At 36.2% G+C, this 22,099-nt stretch overlaps 1 protein-coding gene across 1 annotated transcript in view; it reads right to left on the bottom strand.

Moving 5' to 3' along the window:
• Positions 1 to 22,099, bottom strand: part of LOC130453606 (E3 ubiquitin-protein ligase HUWE1-like) — a gene marked incomplete at its 5' end in the record, with an annotated part of 59,083 nt that overhangs the window by 22,696 nt on the left and 14,288 nt on the right. Inside the window, 20 exon segments of the mRNA XM_056809927.1 lie at positions 1,167 to 1,395; positions 2,360 to 2,528; positions 2,664 to 2,794; positions 3,387 to 3,485; positions 4,067 to 4,142; positions 4,941 to 5,089; positions 6,314 to 6,486; positions 7,190 to 7,372; positions 8,332 to 8,543; positions 9,021 to 9,235; positions 10,196 to 10,262; positions 14,267 to 14,409; positions 14,814 to 14,981; positions 15,187 to 15,382; positions 16,961 to 17,319; positions 17,639 to 17,798; positions 18,736 to 18,912; positions 20,487 to 20,568; positions 20,886 to 21,013; positions 21,295 to 21,447. Of these exon segments, the coding sequence (XP_056665905.1) occupies positions 1,167 to 1,395; positions 2,360 to 2,528; positions 2,664 to 2,794; positions 3,387 to 3,485; positions 4,067 to 4,142; positions 4,941 to 5,089; positions 6,314 to 6,486; positions 7,190 to 7,372; positions 8,332 to 8,543; positions 9,021 to 9,235; positions 10,196 to 10,262; positions 14,267 to 14,409; positions 14,814 to 14,981; positions 15,187 to 15,382; positions 16,961 to 17,319; positions 17,639 to 17,798; positions 18,736 to 18,912; positions 20,487 to 20,568; positions 20,886 to 21,013; positions 21,295 to 21,447 (3,269 nt within the window).

The following is a 22,099-nucleotide window of genomic DNA, read 5'->3' as shown; positions in this document are numbered from 1 at the left end:
TAGTAATTCAATTTGTTTTCTAATAAATCCTTCCTCAGTCTCTAGTATGTAAAAACAAAACAAAAAACTAATATTAGAATAGATTCTTATATTGGTTCTAACTGCAGAAGAGCAGTAAAGTGTTAGGCAATTTGAGTTAACCCTAACCCTAAATTCCTGTCCTGGGTTTCACAAGTAGAAATTGTGTAACTCTAATATGTGCCAATTTCTATCTCATTTGTACAAGAGGCAAGGGAAATATAGACAATTTGTGTGTATGCCAAAAAGTTTTATTTCAGTTTCCAGTGCATAATGCAATGCAAATTCAGATACAGAATAAATATGTGTAGGAAAGTAAGCACATGGAAGAGCTCTATCTTCACTGTTAATCATGTGTTCAGAATTTCCTAAATTTCACCAATAGTATATTGTTAACTTCTAAAGAAAAGATGTTCTAAAAAGCTCAATATAGTGTCATCACATGGTTGTTTTCATGATACTTTTTAGTTTTTGCTGTATGTGACAACCATAGTTGTTATCAATATATACACTATATTTTTTGTTTCTATTCCTTTACATTTTTTAGTAAGTCATATAAAAACTATCAAATACTTAGAAAATTTTCAGGCCACTGTTTTTTTTTTTACATTAAAACAAGATTTAACTTCATTTACATACTATAATGTCTTTAGTCATTTCTCAGGCATTGGACACTTCATAGATCTCTCAAATATTTTGAAAATTAAATTTGTAGATTACTCCTAGTTTTGAAATGTTTGTATTGGTACCATTGATTTTTAAATATATCTATTCCTTTGTATAATTCCCATATTGTACTTCATTTGCATAGTTTGAATTTTGGTATCCATTTGCTTCTAATAATTCTATTCTAGACATGAAGTATCCTTCCAAGGTTTGTGCCTCAAAGCCTAAAATAACTCAGCAGTTCTATATTAGAACATTATCATGAGATATTTCTTTTCACCCTTGTTTATGAATGAATACTTTTTCTAACTTATGCAATAACTCTGGCTTTCTGCAAATTTTTCACAAATCTTTTATGTTTTTGTACAAAGAGAGACTCAAAAAATGCTAAAACCCAGGGTAAAGCCACAAAATGATCAAATTCCTAAAATAGGAATTATCCTAATTTCCTAGAAGCTAAGAAAGTCTTGGTACCAACTCACCTCTGCAGAATGAGAGGAGGATTAGGCTGTCGATTTCCAGGGTAGTGGACATGGATTGTGTGGCCTGTGTTGGCAGTTAATTGCCTCAATGTCCTCTGGCTTCTACCAATACCTTGTGCAAGGCGAGTGGTAGAGGAGCCACTACCAAGGGTGAGGGTACTGTGGTCTGCATGCCGTACCATCAGTGGATGTGTAGCAGGGATGTTTCCTGGGGATGGGGGTATGTCTGCTGTAAGGAGAGACAAATGGAATCAGAAATGTTTCCTTGATGTATACATACTCTTTTATTTTCACTTAATAGGCTGGATAAAGATATTAAGGGCCTTTGAAATCAGAAAAAAATCTAGCAAATTAACAGATGGTTAGAGTTGAAAAGGTTAGGAATTACTGGATAAAAAAAGTTTAGGTCTAAAGAAGAGATTTTAGCCAAGTACATAGGGCAGAAATTTTAGTTGTGAGTCCCGAGTCTTTCTGATGTGCCACACCTGAAAGACTTGTGATCAATAGCAGATTAATTCAGGTAATTAATATATGGATTGAAGGGACAAGCATCTTTGTCTTAGTAACCAACCCCACCCCTCCCCACAATGTTTATTTCTGATATTTTTAAATATACAAATCATCATTGAGAAAATTATAAAGAGCTAATAGGCCCCAACTTTTAATCCTAGTTCTACATAATTCTAGCCTATTATCTAAATTAGAGATATCAAACCACTTCTGAATTATTCACTAACATTTTCTTGGAAGTTTTAGAATCCTTGGGAGGATTTGGAATGGCAATTGTATTGAAAACACCTTGTATTTTGGGAAATAATTTGGTTTATACTTTTGAAATTGCTGATAGAGATACTACCACATATAAATTCAGTGGTTGTTTTAAGTTTTGACTCTGCCACTTTCTGGAATAATAAAGTCAGATAATCTGTAAAATGAGGTTTTGAGATCCAAAAATTGCATTCTCTCTATTTATTATTTTTAGCTATTTAGAGTGTCTTTTGTTATATATATTTAATAGTTCAAGTACATGCAACTTTGCTTCTGCATATAAATTTTACACAAATAGCAATGAAAAAGAGATTTGTTATTTCCCTTGCATTTTATAAAACAGTATGGAAATAACTGATTGAAAACAAAAACCAACAATAACACATCTCCATGTTTCTAACTGACTCATATTGCGACTATCTTACTAGCACTGGAGAACATGTTGTCAAACTCAATTATGAGGTCGTCTTCTCGGTCAAAGCGTTCAAAACGGACCAAAGGAGAAGCATTCATGTCAGGATAATCTTCATCTAACTCCATTTCAGATCCATCATCATCCTCATCCTCATCTCCCTCTTCACCTTCCTCATCATCCTAGAGGGAAAGAGGAAAAAATTAGAATTGAGATCTGTAAGGCTGTAATCATAGAAGGGACATCAGAAAAAAGTAGACAATCAAGAACTATACAGCCTATTTTTGTTTATATCCCCTCATTGGCTAGCTCATAACCTGATCATCATCATCTTCCTCTTCTTCCTCCTCTTCATCTTGGCTATCATCTTCATCCTCATTACTACCACTGCTGTCCTCTTCCTGAGTGTGCTCCTCCTCATCTTCTGGATCCAAGATATTCATTGAATCTAAAACAAAGAGTAATAGTAATGAGCCAAACTAAGCACATTGAATATGGGCTAAAACAGAAATAATTAGTTTGTAAGAGATGGGGCAACAAGGGAAAAGGGAAACTAGTTCTGAATAGGGAAGGAAGAACCAGGAGAAAAGTCAGTCCTAGACCCCACCAGTGAACTAGAACACTTCACTACTATGTAAGGGAGTACTTATAGATCCTGTGGCCAGGGTTGGCTAGGACTATTGGTAGTCTTGATATCCCACCCCTCTTTTTCCTTGTTACGTATCTTTCTTCTATTTGCCATTTCCTTCTGGTGAAAAGATCTGTATCACTGGGAGTCAATGGGAGAAATGAAACAAAGCAAAAATTCAGAAAAGATAGTTAATGTATAACTGCCAACTTGAAATCATTATCCAAGAACAGATTGTGCTATTTGTAAAAGTGTATGCATATGATCTGTGAGATATGTGAAGATCAGAATAGACCCCCTACACTACTTGGTTCATCTAAATAGGGTAAGAACCTGGAGGAAAAAACTGGTAGAGTGGAGTGCCAGGCTTGAAGGGCAAAGAAGGAGGGTCATTTTGCCTTTGCACTCTCACCTTCTCGGTTGGCCTGTAAGGTGGAACCCTGGCTGAGGTTGGAGGGAGCTTCATCCATCAACACATCCTCCTGTGACTCGTCCTCTCCGCTTCTGCCCACTGAAGGTTAAGAGCAGACCCCCCCCAGCCACTGAATAATTGGGAATGGTTTCTCTTTTCATTTCAGGTGGGCCCATGCTACACCTGTATGTAGACCTTGCACCTACTCTTGTCCCTAAATGTTTTCTTTTAGTTGCAAATGGGCCTCCAGATTATTTGTCCATCAAATATAAATAATAAAAAAAGTTTGCACCTTTCAGGAAGAGTGGGATATTTCTCTTATTTGAAACTTCCTAGAAGAGGATTAATATCATGCCTTCTTAGTATTGTTGAATTTTTGGAAGAGGTGATATTAATAAGTCCCTTAATTTGTTGTAAGAAATATTTAACTTGGAACTTTCTTAAAAAAAAAATATTTGTAATAAAACAAGTATTCCATATTTGCTTTGCTGACAGACCTTTTCTAGCCAGAAATGTAAAGTACTTCACCACAATAAGGATAGTGTTATTTAAAGATCCAAGGAGAACTTGTATTACATACATTTTTACACACTAAGAAATCAGAAGAAATAATTTCCCAGAATTTCTCAAAGAAATAGATATTTAGCAGTAAAGAATAAATTAAGATTTATAATGCTCACCTATGATTGTACTGTTTCCTGAGCCACCATCCCTCTCAAGTAATTCATCTATCAGGTCCTCCAGTTCATTCTCTACCTAAGGAGAAACAATGAAAATGCAAAAGAATTTTTAATACTGATATGTTTAAGGACATAATGAAAATGAAATTTTCCCCATTCTTAAACCCTAATCTTCCAACTTGGAACCATTTGGTTCCGACAGAAGAACAGTGAGGGCTAGACAATAGGGGTTCAGTAATTTGCCAAGGGTCACAGAGCTGGGAAGTGTCTGAGGCCAGAATTGAACCTAGGACCTCCTGTTTCCATGTCTGGCTCTCAATGCATGAAAATGGGTGTTTGAGATATTTAATTTATTTGTGGACCAACTTATAAACTATTTTTTTACATAGTAGAGAGCACTGACAGTATTCATATCACACATGAATAAATAAACACTTTTAAATGACTGCATCTCTGCTAGGAATGACTCCATCATACCTAAGCATTGGTAGCAATTTATCATTCATATAAAAACTTGCTGTCCCTTAGACCTTTTTGGAAAAGACTCCTTTTTTAAAACTCAAAAGAACTTTATACTAATGAGGAGCCCAAGATTTCTAATTTTCTCTTAAATAACTCCTTGCTTTATGGTATTTTGAGATAAAAAGGGACACATTTTATATAGGTTGAGAAGTGAGATAAGTTGACTTTCTTAATAGCAAAACAGGTAGTAAATATTTGAGGTAAAACATTTGTAAGGAGATAGAATTATCTGAGATAGGGATAGTAAATGTGGACTGGGAGAGCTTTCTGAGAGAGTTTCTGTAAAAGAGATCTTAAGTGGGAACACAATGCAGAAGGACCTCAATGTGAGACTGATTCAGTGCCTGCATACCTGCATCTCCTGGGTACTAAGTACCTCTTGTTGCCCAGAAATCACAACTGTGTCATTTTCAGTTTCTCCATCCATTATATCCCCATCTGCCACCTCTGTCTGAGTGACATCATGATCCTCCTCGTGTACTTCTGCTTCACCAGTTAACCCTGAAACAAATTATATATATTTCCTAATATATACCAAACAGGCATAATACTAAGCTTTGAAGATGTTAGATTATTAAAGTCTTTCCCTATCTCACCCCACCAATGCATTTTCCCTTAGAAGTATAAGTTAAATATCAATTTACCATAAGAACTAAATGAACAGCATGTAAAATAAAGCGGAGTAAGAATATAGTGTGGGCTTCAAGTGATCAAGGATTAATTTCAAAGGGATTGAAATGAAGCTTGCTTAATTGAGATAAAAGGGCAGTTTATGTCACAGTGGTTAGAAATCCAGGCCTAGAGAGACCTGGGTTCAAATCTAACCCTAGATACAACTGTGTGATCCTGGATAAGTCACTTAACTCCCTCCCCTCTTCTGTGGTAGAACTAATACTTGGATTAGACTCTAAAGACAGAAGGTATGGGTTATTTCATTTTGCTGAAACTAAAAGCTCAGGGGAACTAGATAGTACAATGGATAGAGGGCAGGTTGGAGTTTAGAAGATCCTTTCCCCTGAGTTCAAATTTGGCTTCAGACACTGGGAAAGTCACTTAATTTTGTTTATATCACTACCCAAACAAACAACAACCCTGAAAGTTATACAAGTTCCAAATGTTAGTGTGAGGATTCAATCCCAGATCTAATCCCTCAAATTCAATATTCTTAATCACAACAAAATTTTATTTCCCCCTAATTATATGTGAAATCCCTTAAAAAATCCTGTTAAACCCATATCTTAGGAAAATGACTAATAAAAAGATATATGCCTATGCTTCCAGAATTTCTTTGAAAGAAATTACATTATTTCTTAATCATGCTGTACCTGCCGATTTTTTTGGATCCTATTTGGATTTCCTTGGCAGAAATACTGGAGTGGTTTGTCTTTTCTTTCTTTAGCTCATTTATTGGATGAGGAAAACAAGAGTAGAGGTGACTTGCCCTAAGTCACAGAGGTATTAAGTATCTGATGCCAGATATGAACTGAGGTCTTCTTAACTACCATAACTGTTAATTGCTACTATATGTTAATAGGTGGACTTAGATCTAGCAATATAAAGCACCTCAGAAGCTAGGGGGAAACTATGATCACTTCCCTCAACTATACGTGTTTTATAAATTAGAGGGAAATTTGCAAGTTATTTTTGTTGAAGTATTAAATGGGGAGGCTTGGTGCACACTCCCTTCACTTTCTACCTTAGAATTCTTTATGCTCTTTTCCTTACCTGAGTCCTGTGTATTGCTGCTGGCACCTTGAGATGTTCCTTGGGCATCTTGTTCAGATTTGCTCTTGCTGGAAGCACTCTTGCTGCCAAAGAGGCTACTAGGTTGGTTCACAATCCGTGATAGTGTTTCTAAAGGTTTCAGGGCAGCATTGACAGTGTTGGCCATATTGGGACTAAAAAAGAGAAGGCAAAAGAAGTGGACTTAACATAGGTAAGTTTAGAAAGTTCTGGCTGTATTTAGTTATAATGTGACCAGAAAAAAAAAATCTGGAATGAAGTTAAAAACAAAATTGGTAAAAAATTTCAAACCCTTACCTTCTGTTTTGGAGTCAATACTGTGTTTTTACTCCAAGGCAGAAGATTGGTAAGGGTTAAGCAACAGAGGGTTAAGTGACTTGCCCTGGGTCACACAGCTGGGAAGTGTCTGAGGCCAGATTTGAACGTAGGACCTCACATTTCTAGGCCTGGCTATCAATCCACTGAGCCACCCAGTTTCCCCCTGGAATGAATTTTTAAAGCAAAACATACTAAGATTACCCTAACATCTTTAAATTGGAGAGGAACTGAAATTAAATTAATATAGTGAACAGACTGGATCAAGATCGCAAATTCATTTGGTAGAAACACGAACCAAGGAATCAATACATCATTCCCTCTAGGAATAAAGAATTCTGAACACACACTAGAATGGTGCACTTTGCTTTGGAATAACAAATAGACAACAAAGAAAGGAAAGACATTGAAGAATTCAGAAGATGAGAACTGTCCCAGAGTTGACAACTTCAAATAGAAATTCATTTCTCTGCTCTAAATAATTTTTAATTTTCCCCTACTCATAGTATGTTGGTGTCTTGGAAGCAGGCCAGGTAGTCTTACCTGGAGAGGTCTAGACTGTGTGGTACTCGTGCTAGGTCATTCACTAGACCCTTCTTCAAAAAGAGTCTGATGATATTATTCATGCCATTGTGTTGAGTCTTTGCTGTAGCACTGCTGTAAAAGCTGGATGTGGAGGGGCAGGACTCCATGATTGTACTGATAATGCACATAACTGCCTGTAGTCTGGAGAAAGGCACAATTGTCAGTTTAGATACTTCTTCAAAGTACATAATCTTCTAGGGCACATTAAATCCCTCTTACTAAAAGTACACCCCCCCCCCCCCAACAAAAACCAACCAACCAAAATCCTTCATCTTCTGTCTTAGCATCAGTAATATTTATTTGTTCTAAGGCAGAATAGTAAGGGCTAGTCAATGGGGGTTAAGTGACTTGCTCAGGGTCACACAGTTAGGAAGTGTTTGAGACCAGATTTGAATTTAGAAACTTCCTTCTCTACGCCAGGTTCTCAATCTACTCAGTCACTCAGCTGCCCCCGTAAATTCCTTTCTTACCTCATTTTCTTCAGAAGAAACATCTAAGAATATTTTCTAAGATTGCTTACTCTAAATAAACAAGTTTCTGCTATTAGATTTTAAAACTTTTTTTGGGCTACTTTTGTCTGGTTATTGACTAAACATTAACAATTCAACAAAAGTATGAAAATTAAAATAAATTCCTGAATTGTAATAATTAAAGATATCTTTCCATTTCCCAATCTTATATACATTCTCTCATGGGTTAGCTAATTCCTCTATTTTTTTTCTAGCTTTCTTGTGTGTATTATAAACACCATTAGATTTTAAAATTGCAGAGGGTGGAACTGTCCTTTATCTTTCTTTGAATCCGTATTACTTATCTGGCACATGGTAGTTACTTATATTTCACTAATCTTCTTTGTACAGGATTTAGCAGAGTAGATACTTAGTGGTAATTGTTTAAATTTTGTTCCTCAGATGCATGATTCTTGGCTTAAGAAAGATGTACTTATTTATACTCCATGCCAGGAGATTGCAGGCCTAATCCTACCTAGCTTGTTTTTGTTCATTTTGCATAGCCTATAATCTAAGAATAAATTTTACATTTTAAAATTCAATAAATCAAATGGACTACATCTAGCTGATTTCTGGCCTCTTGCCACTTACCTGGCATGTTTCTCTGTACTCTCGGCCATTGCCAGTGCTCGGCCTAATGCTGCTTTCACTTCATTTACCAAAGCCACCTGAGCATCTGTTCCACTGCCTGCTGCAGCCAGGCTAGCAAGAAAAAGTCGTGCTAGAGCTGGTGTATCCTTGTCCTCTGAATTCTGGGTATACGGAAGGAGGTGGTCCAGAACAAATGCCAGAACACTGCAGTCCTGTAATGTCATGAAGTAAAAACTAAACTCACAAACCCAAATAGCCTTCTTTAAAACCCTTACTTTCTGTCTTGAAATCAACACTATGCATTGGTTCTAAGCCTGAGGAGCGTTAAGGCCAAGGCAATGGGAGTTAAGTGACTCATCCACACTAGAATTGAACTTTATATCTCCCTACTGCAGGCATGGTTCTCTATTCAGTTGCCTAGCTTCCAGACAACTGGCTATTTGACAGAACATCAGTAACAATAAAGGATATGCATATAAAGAGGCGTTGGGAAATGAGCATACTAGTTTATTACTGTAACTTTTGAGATGAGAAAGCCAACAGCTGGAAAGGGGAAGTGATTTGTGGAACTAAATAGTCTGTTCTATTTTAATCCAACTTTAAAGTTCAGTAAGTTATCTTCTCTGATACTACTTCCACGTTAGGCCCCTGTCTACCATTAGGAAAGGTCATTTGGCTATTCAAAATACCTCTTTTATTAGTTCAGACTGGCCCACAGTATAGTTGTAATTGGCAATCAGGGTGGCAATGCCAACATAAGACCTCACCAACTCAGCCAATAGTCTAAGGATGGTGGATGTTGGCAGTAAAGGTTTGCTGCCTTTGGCTTTTTGTTTGCCTTCTTCAAAGGTCCGGTCCCCTTCTTTGTCTTTTTTCTCTTCCCGAGATTCTTCTGGAGTCAGAACTTTTGAAAGAGATATGGAAACAAAAACACCCTTTATAATTTGTACTTCATTAAATCATAACAATGAAAGGAAGATAATTTTATTTTTAAGGAAGATCATTTCTTTAAGGTGTTAATGGTCAATTTGGAAAATCAGAGTAAACGAGAAAGAAAGAAGAGAAAGATGCTTCTTGGGACAGTACAGTAAAAGCACTATTCCTTCCATCAGCAGACACTGAATGCTTTATTTAGTCATTAAAAAGTTCCTTATTCTTGATTAGAGTTATATTAAAGGGTCTAATGATCTATCAGTTCCTGTATTAGTAATTTAAACAGTATCTTTTAATGCTAGACTTATTCCATAGACTGAATTTTGCATTCAATTTTTCATAGACATTCTTCATAGGCATTAAGGCCAACTTAACTTCTTAGATTATGTCCATTTTATTGCAACAATATCTTATTTGTATGCAGTTTGTGCTGTTTTTCTCATTAGGAAAACAAAGGCAAGGGATTTATGTCTTTGTATCCCTACCACATATTTCAGTGCCTAGTAAACAAGCTGAACACTGGATATTCCTGCTCATCAGCACAATTATTAAAAAATTTAGCTTATTAATCATTTTAAGATTTGATGCCCCAAACATATAAGCTCAGCTGGATGTAGAATGCATAAACCTAACCCTCCTTGCCAAAACAAAAAAAAAAAAACAACACAAACTTAAACAAAAATTGTAACCAATATTATAGTCTCATTAAACACAGCTGAATCATATTAAGACCAGTCAACTAACACGCATATTTCCAAAAATTAATGCTGTCCAGCCAAACATTTCTCTTCCCCTCAAAATGCCCTTTCCAAATCGACAGCAGACCTTTAAAAATTTGCTTTCTCAAATGATTTGGTTTGCTAACTTTTTTTGATGTTACCAGCCTCTAAGGAACATTATGTAAAGAAATGAATGTAAACAAAATAATTACCTTCTCCTTGAGGGGTACCTGATTGAGGTGTCTCGGTAGATGCACCATCTGCAGCAAAGACTTGAGCCTATGGACAGGTGGAAAAGGATGAGCTAATTAATACCGTAATATCACAAGAGAATTCAGTTAACATTTTCTGTGATCTCCAGAAAAAAACCTAGTTCTAACAGTCTATTGAAGAGAGAATCATCTTGCTTCACAATAACTATGAGAGAGTTACTACTGCAGAGAATGATTCCCATCCCATTTTATAGATAAGGAACTTAAACATGGTCACATAGCAAAGGGTAAGAAATAACATTTGAATCTAGATCCTGTAAAAAATAGACTTGGATTTAAGCTGGCGGCAAAGGTTTCTGGTTCTCTTTGCTCTTTTTGAACTTCCATTTTGGAGCAGACGAGGCTCTTTCCATAATGTAGGTGAGGTCTTGCCTAGGCCAGAGGCCTAAAGGCATCCTTATCCTGTATTTTCTTTAATCCTTAATAAACCTCTAAAAAATATAATACTCCTTGCAGAGAGAAACTAATTTCTACCTGCCATAGTCCCTCTCCAGTCTCCCCTAAATTTTAACTGTTACAGATGGCGACCACTAGATTGGATGGAACTTCTCAATTTTTTTAGCCTGATAATGATTTATTTAAAGCCACATTTCTCCAAGATGCTCTTTAGAAAACCATCTTGATCAGCTCTTGCCCGCGGCCCTCTCCGGCTCCTGCTTCTGCTCCTGGCCTCTCACCTGGTGCCCGAGCTCCCGGCCCTACTTTTCTGCGCTCCGGTTCCTGGCCCTACCCACCCCGGCAGTCTGTCTCTCACCCATCTGGCTTCCGACCCAGCTGGCTCATCACCCCAGCCCCAGACTCACTAGCGTGACCCCAGCCAGCTCATCACCCAGATCCTTGGAGCAGATCGCTCAGGACTCATTGTGACCAGCTGGTAACAATACTGGCCACGTGGGGACGAGAGGGAAAGGAGAATGGGTAATTTTCCCTTAGGCTAAGCCTCCACGTGGATGGGGATATTGACGAAAGGGGTTTCATAGCAGGAGAGAGAGAAGAAACAGACTTTTCAAACAGACTTTTAAGCAATGGGCTGTTTAAAAGGATACCTTTTGACTGTTCTGGTAATTTCATTGACTTCACCTGCCTGTCAGGGAGCAGACTCAGTCCAAAGATTCAACTTTTGAGGGGCACCTGGGTGGCTCAATGGCCTGAGAGCCAGACATAAAGACATGCGGTCCTGGGTTAAAATCTGGCCTCAGATACTCCCCAGCTGTGGTGCCCCCGAGCAGATTGCTCAGACCCCATTGCTTAGCCCATACCACTCTGCCTTTGGACAATAGGCATTTAAATGGATAATTAATAATAATAAAAAAATACACACACACCCAAGGAACTTTGAAGAGACTAAAGGCTATATTCTAAGGCATTTCAGACTCCAATGGTTTATAAAAAATCTCTGTATCTCTATTGCATTTTTCCTGATTGTTTTAAGATATAACTTTGTGATTTTAAGTTAATATATTACTGTATTGAATATTATTATGTTACACTGAAGGTTGATTGAATTTATTTTGAATGTACTGAGCTTTGAAATTCTTTTGTTTTTCCCATATAACTGCTGAAAAAATATTAGTGATTAAGCCCATATACGAAAAAACAGCCTTTCTATTTTTGCCTTTGTAAAATTGCCATAGAGACAGATGGACTTCATCAGAAGTGGTTACAATTGTATAACAGCCATTGGAAAAATTAATGTGCTAAATATCTCAAATGATTTTAAGGGTTTTTGAAATATGATTTTTTGGTAATTTTTTTTTTACAATCTCTGGTTATTTTGCCTGCCCCTACCACGAGGTAAGGCCCATTCTAGTAGCTGGAGTGAAATACATTTTATAAACCCCAACCTTCCCACATGTGAATGGAATTTGTGCAGTTAAATCTCAGGGCATTTGTACCCCAAAAAAGCCTCCAAGAAAAAGGAGCACCCCTTTATTTATACTCTTCAGCTCACTACTTTACTTACACCAGAATGATATATACATTTCTGGATTATGATCTAAACCCAAGATGAGTTTTACTTTGTTTAAAAAATATGTTTTATTCACCAAGGTTGAAAGATTGCTATGCTAGTAAAAATTGTGACAAATGTCCATCAATTCATAGGTTTTAAAAATGCCATACAGCAACTTATGTGAAATGTGAAAGTGTGTTTGTTTGCTATTGTAATTGATTGCGCTAATGAGAATTTTGGGGATATTGATAACTACATATTTGTACTACTGTATTTTAAAGATGAAAAATTGTTAACTTTGTTCAATTCATTTGCCTTCTACTCACAGTGAGCATGGCCAGATATTCAGAGGAAATGGATCTCATTTTTGGTGAGAAAGTCTTGTATTTTATATTTTCTTAGCTGACACAGAGTGTCAATGATTATAAGCTATATTTTTGAATTTTTAAAGACTTTTATTATATTTTTATTGCATGTGCAATATACTATTTTTTGTTTTTTATTATTTTTTCTCTCCTTTTTAGATTTGAAGCACATGTCACCAGCATTAAGATTTTCTTTAACTTTTGACTTTTCAGTAATACAAGTTTAAGATACATTTGCCAATGCATGCCCTAAAAGGCTAGAGACTATAAAAACGATGCCACTAATTATTTAAATAAATTATGGGACTTTACTTAATGATTCTGTCTGATTCCAGGACAAGATATACACACAAGAGCCAATGCACAGAGCAAAAGTGAACCCAATCCAGGATGGATTGATGCACTTCTAGGCCAATACAAAGGTTTTGAACCTAGTGTGAAGACTTGAAGTTACTATGTTTAACATGTGTTAAGACACAGGCTTTCCTTGTGTCCACACTCACTCTGAAAATACTCACAGATGAGTATCCCCAAAACCTTGGCTCCTATAATCTGGTCCCCTTTTCTGCCTCTCATAGTGTGGTACTTTTCTGTAGTCCTGGCTATTGACTGGGTAAATGCATCATTGCTTAGATCATTTTCAGTGGGCCCTGATTCAAGGACCTGTTATAGATTTATTTTTCTTTACTTGGAATTTTTACACATAAGACTTTGATAGTCTATATTTTCATCCATAAATTTTTCTTTTTCTTTTCTTGGATTTTTCTGATATCTTTTTAATATCTCTTGCCAATTGATTTATATACCTCATACCTCGGCCATGCATCCCTAAGTGATCCTGTTTTTTTTAATCATCCTCTTAACAGGGGGAATGTAAAAATGTTATTATTTAAATTGCAAAGTTTAAATTCCTTTTGAGAAGAATTTTATGTAAAGAAGATGCTACCTCTCTGAATCCAGAACTGAACTGTTGGAGAAGCCACCATGAAGAAGCCTCCAGACCACAAGTTGCACAAAACTGAACTTTGGGTATGGTTGATTGAACATTTATTTGTATGTATACTTTTATGCCAAAGGGGACTGCCCCCTAACTGGCTTTCTGTCAATGTGTCCATTAATTATTGTTTTTTTTTCTCTTATCCTCAAATTATTGTAATCTTTAAATTGATTATGTTTTTATGATCCTTTGGGGAAGGACTTCTTCCCAGAGGATCAAAACGGGGGAATGTAAAAAATAGACTCGAATACAGGACTACAATCCCCATAAGCCTTTGCTCCACTTCCCCAAAATGCTTTGTAATCTCACGGGAATTCTGAGGTGGGCCGAGATGGAGGAAGGATTTAAGCTGGTGGCAAAGGTTTTTGGCTCTCTTTGCTCTTTTTGGACTTCCATTTTGGAGCAGACGTGGTTCTTTCCATAATGTAGGTGAGGTCTTGCCTAGGCCTCTGGCCTAGGCACGTTTTCCTTATCCTGTATTTTCTTTAATCCTTAATAAACCTCTAAAAAATATAATACTCCTTGCAGAGAGAAACTAATTTCCACCTGCCATAGTCTCTCCCCAGGCTCCCCTAAATTTTAATCTTTACAATCCCCTAATTTTATAGTGGGAAATTATAATTTATACAGCAAATTATGTCAGTCACTGCTAAATACTGTCTCCTCTAATATGTAACTTGATAATGATTTTTACTCACATTGATGGTAAAACCAGTCTGATTGTCGAAGTCTGTGCATTGTCGTGTTAGTGATCTATATTGCTGATAAACATCATCTCCCATGTCTTGCAGAATCTGGCTAACTTCTTGAGTTATCATTCCAGGTTTAGTTTCAGACTTATCTGAAAAGACATCCCACAATGCAAGTCAATATATAATAGGGTCACTTGAGAAATAGAGTATATAAGTTAAAAAGGGAAAAAAAAACCAAAAACCTTTTATAGTCATATTTATCCCATTGGGAATGAAGAATAAATCAGATGGATACCAAAGAACAACAAAAATAGTGGAGATATCAGGTTATTATAATTTCCTGATTCATTTCTTCTATCCATGTCTTACAAAGTAGCTCTTAATTAGTATTATAGGTTGTACTAAATATTTGGCATTGTACTATACTAGAACATATTTCTCTGACTATAGAATATCTTTTGATATGTAAATATTTTCACTCTGAGAGCAAACTAAAATATGGATAAGTATTTTTTATACTTAGGTGTTCCATATATTAAATGAGGACACAAACCTTCCTCTGGAGCATGATAGGCAGCCAAAGCATTAAGCATGTCATATATCACTTCCTTAATGGTATCAGGAATGACAGGTAAAGGAGAAGGCTTAACTGGGGTTGTTTTCACCAACTGCACAGCGTTTGGCCCTTTAATTCTCAGATTCTCGAATTCATCATCTGATGCTGAGAAAAAGGAGAAGAAAAAAATTTTTTGTTTATAAATTATTAATCATTTCCTTAAAAACTAGCCTAGAATTGTATCCACTGAACCTCCTGTTGTCTACTGAAATAAAATAACTGACAAAACGAAGACCCAAACCAGTATATAAGGAAAATTAATGCATTCGTAAAAGAATAACATTATACTTTCAATGCTTCTGAAACTCACTGGTACCAGACCCTCTTGGAGCAGGAAGGGCAATACGGACACAGCTATTTGCAACTTCAGTAAAGATATCTGGATTACGGCATGCAGCAGGTCCAAGAACACGAAGGATGTAGTTGATCTCCCGAGATCCAAGGCTACCAGACACAACTCCTGAAGTAGTGCTCCCTGCTCCACTGGTAGCTGCAGACCGCACAACCTAAAGAATTTGAGAGAAAAAAAAAAGCATGTCCCTTCCCCCCCTCCCCCCCAAGATCTATATTTAAAGACCTCCATTTTCCCACTGATGTACCAAAGTTCCCACTATGATCATTCTCTTAAGAAAGGCTAACATTATAGATGTAACAATACCTTTTATTTTAGATAATTTCCATCGGAGTCTGTTTCAGAGTTTATACTCTTTAGGCTCTTCAAATGAAGAGGAAAGAATTGTTTATTCTCCAAGAAATGTTTATCTAGGAGGTGGATGGCAAGGAATTAAGCAATAAAGGTAAGAGGAACAAGTTGTCATGAGTGATGAGCATGCAGAAAGGTTCAAAGCAGGTGTTTTGCTAATTATGCTTATATTTTACAGGAGAACCTGTACTGAAATGGACTCCCTTCTTTACCTCTACCTTCATTCAGATCATGAAAGGATTTATTTCTTCCTTTACAGTTCTGCACAAATCCTTTCATGATCTTAATGCTAGTGTCCTTTCTTCCCTGCAATCTTGAATTTATTCTCTCTAGGATGATTGCATTGTCTATAAACCGGATGTGAAATTCTGAGGGAAGTGTTAAGACTATTATCTTTTAGAAATTTTAGTTTCATCACTTGTTAATTACTCTTTTATTGATCTAGGCTGACCCAATACTCATTAAGCAAGTCTTAAGAACAAAAGACTTTAATCTGAGAAGATAGGGAGAAAATGACCTATGTGAGAGTGAGAAGGGGCCGAGTATTATTACAGAATAAGATTTATTCCTGTGAAACATCCACTTACTGACATAAAACATGGTGAAGAGTATTAGTAAAAATTAAAAGGGCTAGTCATAAGGTTAGATTATCAGCATTTAAGACAGAAGTATGAAGTAAAAAATTCCCATCACTTCCAAAAGTAGGCCCCTACTACTTTAAAATATTTTCACATGTTACTCCCTAATAAGTATTCTTTAATTCAGGGACACTGGCTTCAAGGGTGATTGACCCATAAGATCCTCCATCCACTTCTTGATCGACCCATAAGATCCTCCATCCACTTCTTGGTTCCATGAATTTTTCTCTGGTTGTCCTTGATATCTGGAATATTCTCCCTCTTTCCATTGAATACTGATTTTATTTTTCTGTAAAATTCCAACTAAAATCCCATTTTCTATAGGAAGCCTTCCCTTACTCTTATTAATTCTAGTGCTTTTCCTCTGTTGTTTCCGATTGACCTTGCATTATCTTGCTTTGAATAATATTTGCCTGTTGTCTCCCTCATTAGACAGTAAATTACCTGAGGGCAGGGGACTGTCTTCTGTTTCTTTTTATTCCTACTGCTTTTTGTTAGTACCTGGCACATTGAATTGGAATTTGCAGTTTGGTTTTGGACTATTTTAATTGGAACACTAACCCTAAATATTACTTTTTAATATTTTTTAGAATCATTACACCAGTTTTCTTTCCACATTGTCCAAGTCAGTCTAGATAAACAGGTATCCTAGGAAATATCTGTTAATTTAATCAGTGTAACAACATGGGGATTATTGAGAAATAATTGAGGCTATAGCAATATTATTCTTAGTTATTACATACTTTTTCCATGGTATGATGAAGAGTACATGGGTCCTCAATGATGTGCCTCAAGAGAAGGGTGACCAGGGGTGTGAATCCATTGAAACCTGAACTCTGGGTCAAGTTTAGGATCATCCGGGTGCTTTTCAGTTCTGCAAACATCATAGCATACTTGTGATTGCGGGTGAGCCTTAGGCAGAGGCGCATTGTGGCATGCAGTGTGTCTGGGTCCACAGGGACACCGAGCATGCTTACACAAGCTCGGATTAAGATGGTCACCATATCTTCTGTAAGGCCCTGTATCAGGATTTCTCCTAACTTGGTATCCTCAGTAGCCAGTTCCTTCTCAGGATAAGTACCTTCTGGAGTTAAGGTCAGTTCTAGAATTGAAGAAAGGAGGCATTTTGAACAATGTTCTCTTGGTCTTAAGTTGATACTATTAATTGTCTGGTAACTCTTCCTGGAACAGGAAGGTGTGTTCTCTTAATGCGGACAAATGAATGGTAAATCCTAAGCTCATAAAGGCAGACTAAAAAATGGAATAACTGGGTTAGTACCCACAGAATTACCTAGCAGTCTGTAGAAGAATAAATTATTAAGAAGTGGATTTTGTGGCCTCAAATTATAAGAAAATCCTTGCTATTCACTATAAGACTAAATGAAAGGAGAGATTTAAGAGAGGAAGAAGCAAGGATATACCATTGATTTTCTCTTCTTTTGGCTTCGTATGTACTTCTTTGCCTTCTTCAAAAGTATTTTCTAGTTCCTGCCCATGGGTGTTTTTTTGGTTTCTATTTGGTCGTGGAATTCTTAGAAGTGTTAGCATCACAGGGCGCCGGTTACCAGTTTCTTCATTGACCTTGAAATTCAAGTATAAGTGATATAATGTATGAAACATTCTTTCTCTAAAAATAAAGAAATTAAAAAAACCACCACCACCACCACAAAAAAAACAACTTAAAACAATTATGAAGTAGGTCCACTATTGGTCGATACTGTTAACACAAAATTGCTAACCAGAAGGAGTTTGTAATAGGGAAAACTGGACTGGAAGATGAGTGTTGTATGTTCTTCTTACTTTTGCTACTTTCACAGAGGTGCTTTCAATGAAGATATTTTCAAGATATTTCCCTATAACTCCCTCAAAGAATTGAGAGGATTAAACAATAAAAGGGGGGTGTAAACCATAAGACTATACAAATATTTGAACAATATGAGTATATTATAAAGAACAGTTCAGGTAACACTGAAAAAAACTCAACCCTTAAGATTAATACTGGAAGAGATATCAAGCATAGGGCTCCTGAATAAGAATATTTTTTTCTTATCATCTCCCACCTTTTTAAATTAAAACCCCTACCTTCTGTCTTAGAATCAACACTGTATATTGGTTTGTTCTAAGGCAGAAGAGTGATAATGGCTAGGCAATGGGGATCAAGTGACTTGCCCAGGGCCACACAGCTATGAAGTGTCTGAGGCCAGATTTGACCCCAGGTCTTTCTTCCCATTTCTTGGCCTGGCTCTCAATCCACTGAGCTACCCAGCTGCCCCCTCCTTACCCTTTTCACTGTAATATTACCTCCTTTTTGTAAGTGTTCAGAAGCCAAAAAGTATAATAGGCAACTGATAAAAGAGTGTAACTAAAATAGTCTTACAAATTTGGCTTTCTCTTTAAAATTAAGACCATTGATTTTTGTTAAAAATTGGCTAAAAATAAAAAAGAAATCAAACATCCATAGACATCTTATTAATGAATTTCTATGTGTAACAGAAAAATATCAGTGGAGTTATCATACCTGTACCATTGTAGTAAACTGGACTGTGTACCTCCGTCTGCCAGCTGTGAACCGTACACTTGTCTCCCCAGATTTCCAGGCTGTATCAATTGTGCTATTGTTGCTTGCACTATAGCTACACCAACGTCCAGATCGATCATCAAACCAACGCCAATTATTGCTATTAGCTTGTAGATACTACAGGTAGAAAATGCAGCAAATTAGTGACTGCAGAAAGCCTGAGCTAAAACTAGAGCTAGACATAGCTACCAACACTGTTCTCTGTAGACTTACACAACTATCTCTTTTAACACTTTTAATACTGCTGCTTCCCAACCTCTTTTCACATTCTCATTTGCAACACCTGTTTTGGACTTGAAAGAATTATTCAATATTCATTATAATTATCTGTTTACCCATTGGAAACAATGAAATTCTTTAATCATGTACCATCAGCACTGTGTTTCTATCTCTAATAGTAATTTTACTGTTATCATCATAATCATTCACTTTATTAAAAAAAAAGGCCTTCCTTTATGATCTCAAACATTTCTTTAACAATGTACATAACATACATTATGATATATAATATAAATAAAAATGTCCATTGAAGCAAAATTATGGAAGCTGCAGTATAATAATAATTTTGTAGTTTTCTTTCTAAAAGAATTTCTCATTGGACTCTCATCATGGTATCTTATTTTTCTTTTTCTTGAGATTAAGCATGTATTTTTCTATACCAAGAATATATTCTCACACTCTGAAAATCAACTTCCCCCTTCTCCTTTACTATTTCATGACTGAGAAAAACTTTCTCAAGTTCCTCCAGGATTTTGTTAGGTGTTCTCTTCCCCTGCCAAGCTTTCTATGGGAGAGGGAGTGAACTTTAATATTTTGATAATTTTTTCACTGTAATTGGGTTTTCTTTTCTAATCTTATGTATTTAATTTTTTGAAACCAAAATTATTTTGGCATCACCAAATTGCCAACTATAAAAAAGGTTAAGAATTATTGCTCTATACTATATGTTTTGACTATCTAATATTCCACTCTTCCTAGTTCCAGAATTTTTGTCAGTCACCATTATTCCTTCAAATGACTCAAGTTTTGTTATCTTAGTATCATTTTCAGCTCCTTTATCACCTTTCACATATAGTTTAGAGACCAACTGATACTAATTCCATCTTTAAAGGTTGTCATTATTCTAGTGTTGCCAAATTAAATTTCCTTAAGCAGTGAACTAAATATGAGATCCAATTGATTGAGTGATACATATTCAACCACAGATGCAGAATAAAAGAATTCCATTATTTAGATTTTAAAAACAAAACAAAAATATTTCTATCTGTAATTTCTAAATAGTAATTTCATTTTTTCTCTGTGTATACTAGAAGGTGCCCAGCAATAGCAATAACATTTCTTGACAGACTGTAGTTGTTCTTTGCTAGACATTACAGATGAAAGCGCACAAAGAAAATCGTAATCCTGTTACCGAGAGACTACTACTAAGAGTCACTACTTGGCCATGACAAAGGCTTCCTTTGGGTTTGTGTTTACACAAGCTTCCTTCTACTAGCGAAACTGAGACCTAGAGAATTATCTAGAAATTCGAAAAGTAACCACAAATAAAAATTGAAGAATAATTTTGACACATCTCCCAGACAGGAAAAAGATTTGTCTTCTTTCTTCTTTTTTCTTATGTTGGATCTTCTCTTTTATCTCTGGAAATTAAATGTGATTCTCTAGCTTCTGTGTGAGAATGAGCCCCATACCTTATTCATTTGTGCTTTCCTCTTGGAGGAAATAGCTGTTTTCTCGTAGAAGTCTATCAGAAGAAGTACTGGAGTGATCCACCTAAAAAGAGATTAATTGTGAGGAGAGGCAAAAGACAACACTAATGTGAAAAATACAATGGTCACTGTAATAATGTAATTTAAAGAAACAAACACTAGGTTCTTGACCTATGAGAATTACCTAAATATGTTAGGAATGCTTAGGAGGGAGAATGTGGTGAACTATGAAGGAACTGAAGATTTGCCTAGTCTAAATCCTATTTTGTACAGCTAAGTAAACTTATAAAATGAAATGGAAGAAAAACAAAAATCAACAGATCCCAAAGTCAACCAATGCATGAAAACAGAATCCAATCACGAGAACTCAAAATCACTCACTTTGGAGTGTGGACTTCCTTCTGTTCCTTGGCAGCCTGCAGGCAAGGTTGTACCACTTCAAGCAGTTTGATCAAGATATTGAGGATCCCACTAGATTCAACTACACGTGCACAGGAGAGCTTCAATTCCTGAATCAGAAAAAGCCCAGGTTTGTGAGGTAGGGTCAAGGGTGGACAGTTTTGTTTTGAAAATCTGCCTGAAATCACAAGAGCTATTCTGTTTATAAATCTTTTGAGGCAACTTTGCTCAAAATGCCAAGTCCTTAGGTTACTTTTGAATGTTGTGAGAACATTCTCTCAAATAAGAGAATTGTTCCTTCTACTCTGTCAGAAATGATTAAATCAAAAGGCTTTTCCCCCCTGATCCCTGAACTCTATGCTTACTATTTTTCCATAACCTTGAACCTTACCTCAAAAAGCAATGTAAGTAGTAAAATCCTGGTAGCCAAATTTGAAGCCTGTGGAAGGGTGGCCATCTGGCTGATCCACTCAGACACAGTTTTAGTGTCGCTAGTTGTCAAAGGAAGAGCAGCTTTAATTAAAACATCAGCTGCTTCCCATACCTATATCAAAGAGGAAGAAGATGAATCTGGTAACTGGATTCCAGTTATCAGACTTTTACATAGTTCTAACCCTTTTGCTATCTAAGACTGAGTGAAGATAAATCATATTTCTATCAATTCTGTCAGCAGGATGTAAAAACAAATGATCTTCTTTTGTTCATTATATTATAGACTCACAGATTGAAAAGGGGCTAAACATTTTATATCTGAATGAAAAAAGTTGGAAGTGAGATCTACCCCTTCCAAACCAGTACTTATTCCACTTTGCATTATTATTATTCTGATTGTTTGCCTCAATCTGTCACTTTGCAACTTCCAACTTTCTAGTTGTATGCTTTAGGGGTAAACAGAACCCTTCCTTACATTTATGAAATTAGTTTTCATGCCTACAGTCCAACATAATTTTCTTTAGTTCAGGTTATATCTCCCCGCATGATTCATTACACTGAGAAAAATCTGACAAATTTGGGGTATTTTCTTCATCCGGTTTATCAGTTTCCTAAACTGTGGCACCCTCAACTGAACATAATATTATTGCATGTATAATTCCCTAGCCTTCTATGACTCATACTGTTTCAATAGGGTTTCCTTCTAAAACTTATGTAGCGGTGTTTTCTAATGCCTTTATCTCATTGATATAATAAAAATGTCA

Source organism: Monodelphis domestica, assembly GCF_027887165.1.
Source record: "Monodelphis domestica isolate mMonDom1 chromosome Y unlocalized genomic scaffold, mMonDom1.pri SUPER_Y_unloc_1, whole genome shotgun sequence".
In the NCBI taxonomy this organism is placed as follows: Eukaryota; Metazoa; Chordata; class Mammalia; order Didelphimorphia; family Didelphidae; genus Monodelphis; species Monodelphis domestica.
This window is presented reverse-complemented; position numbering and strand designations above follow the sequence as displayed.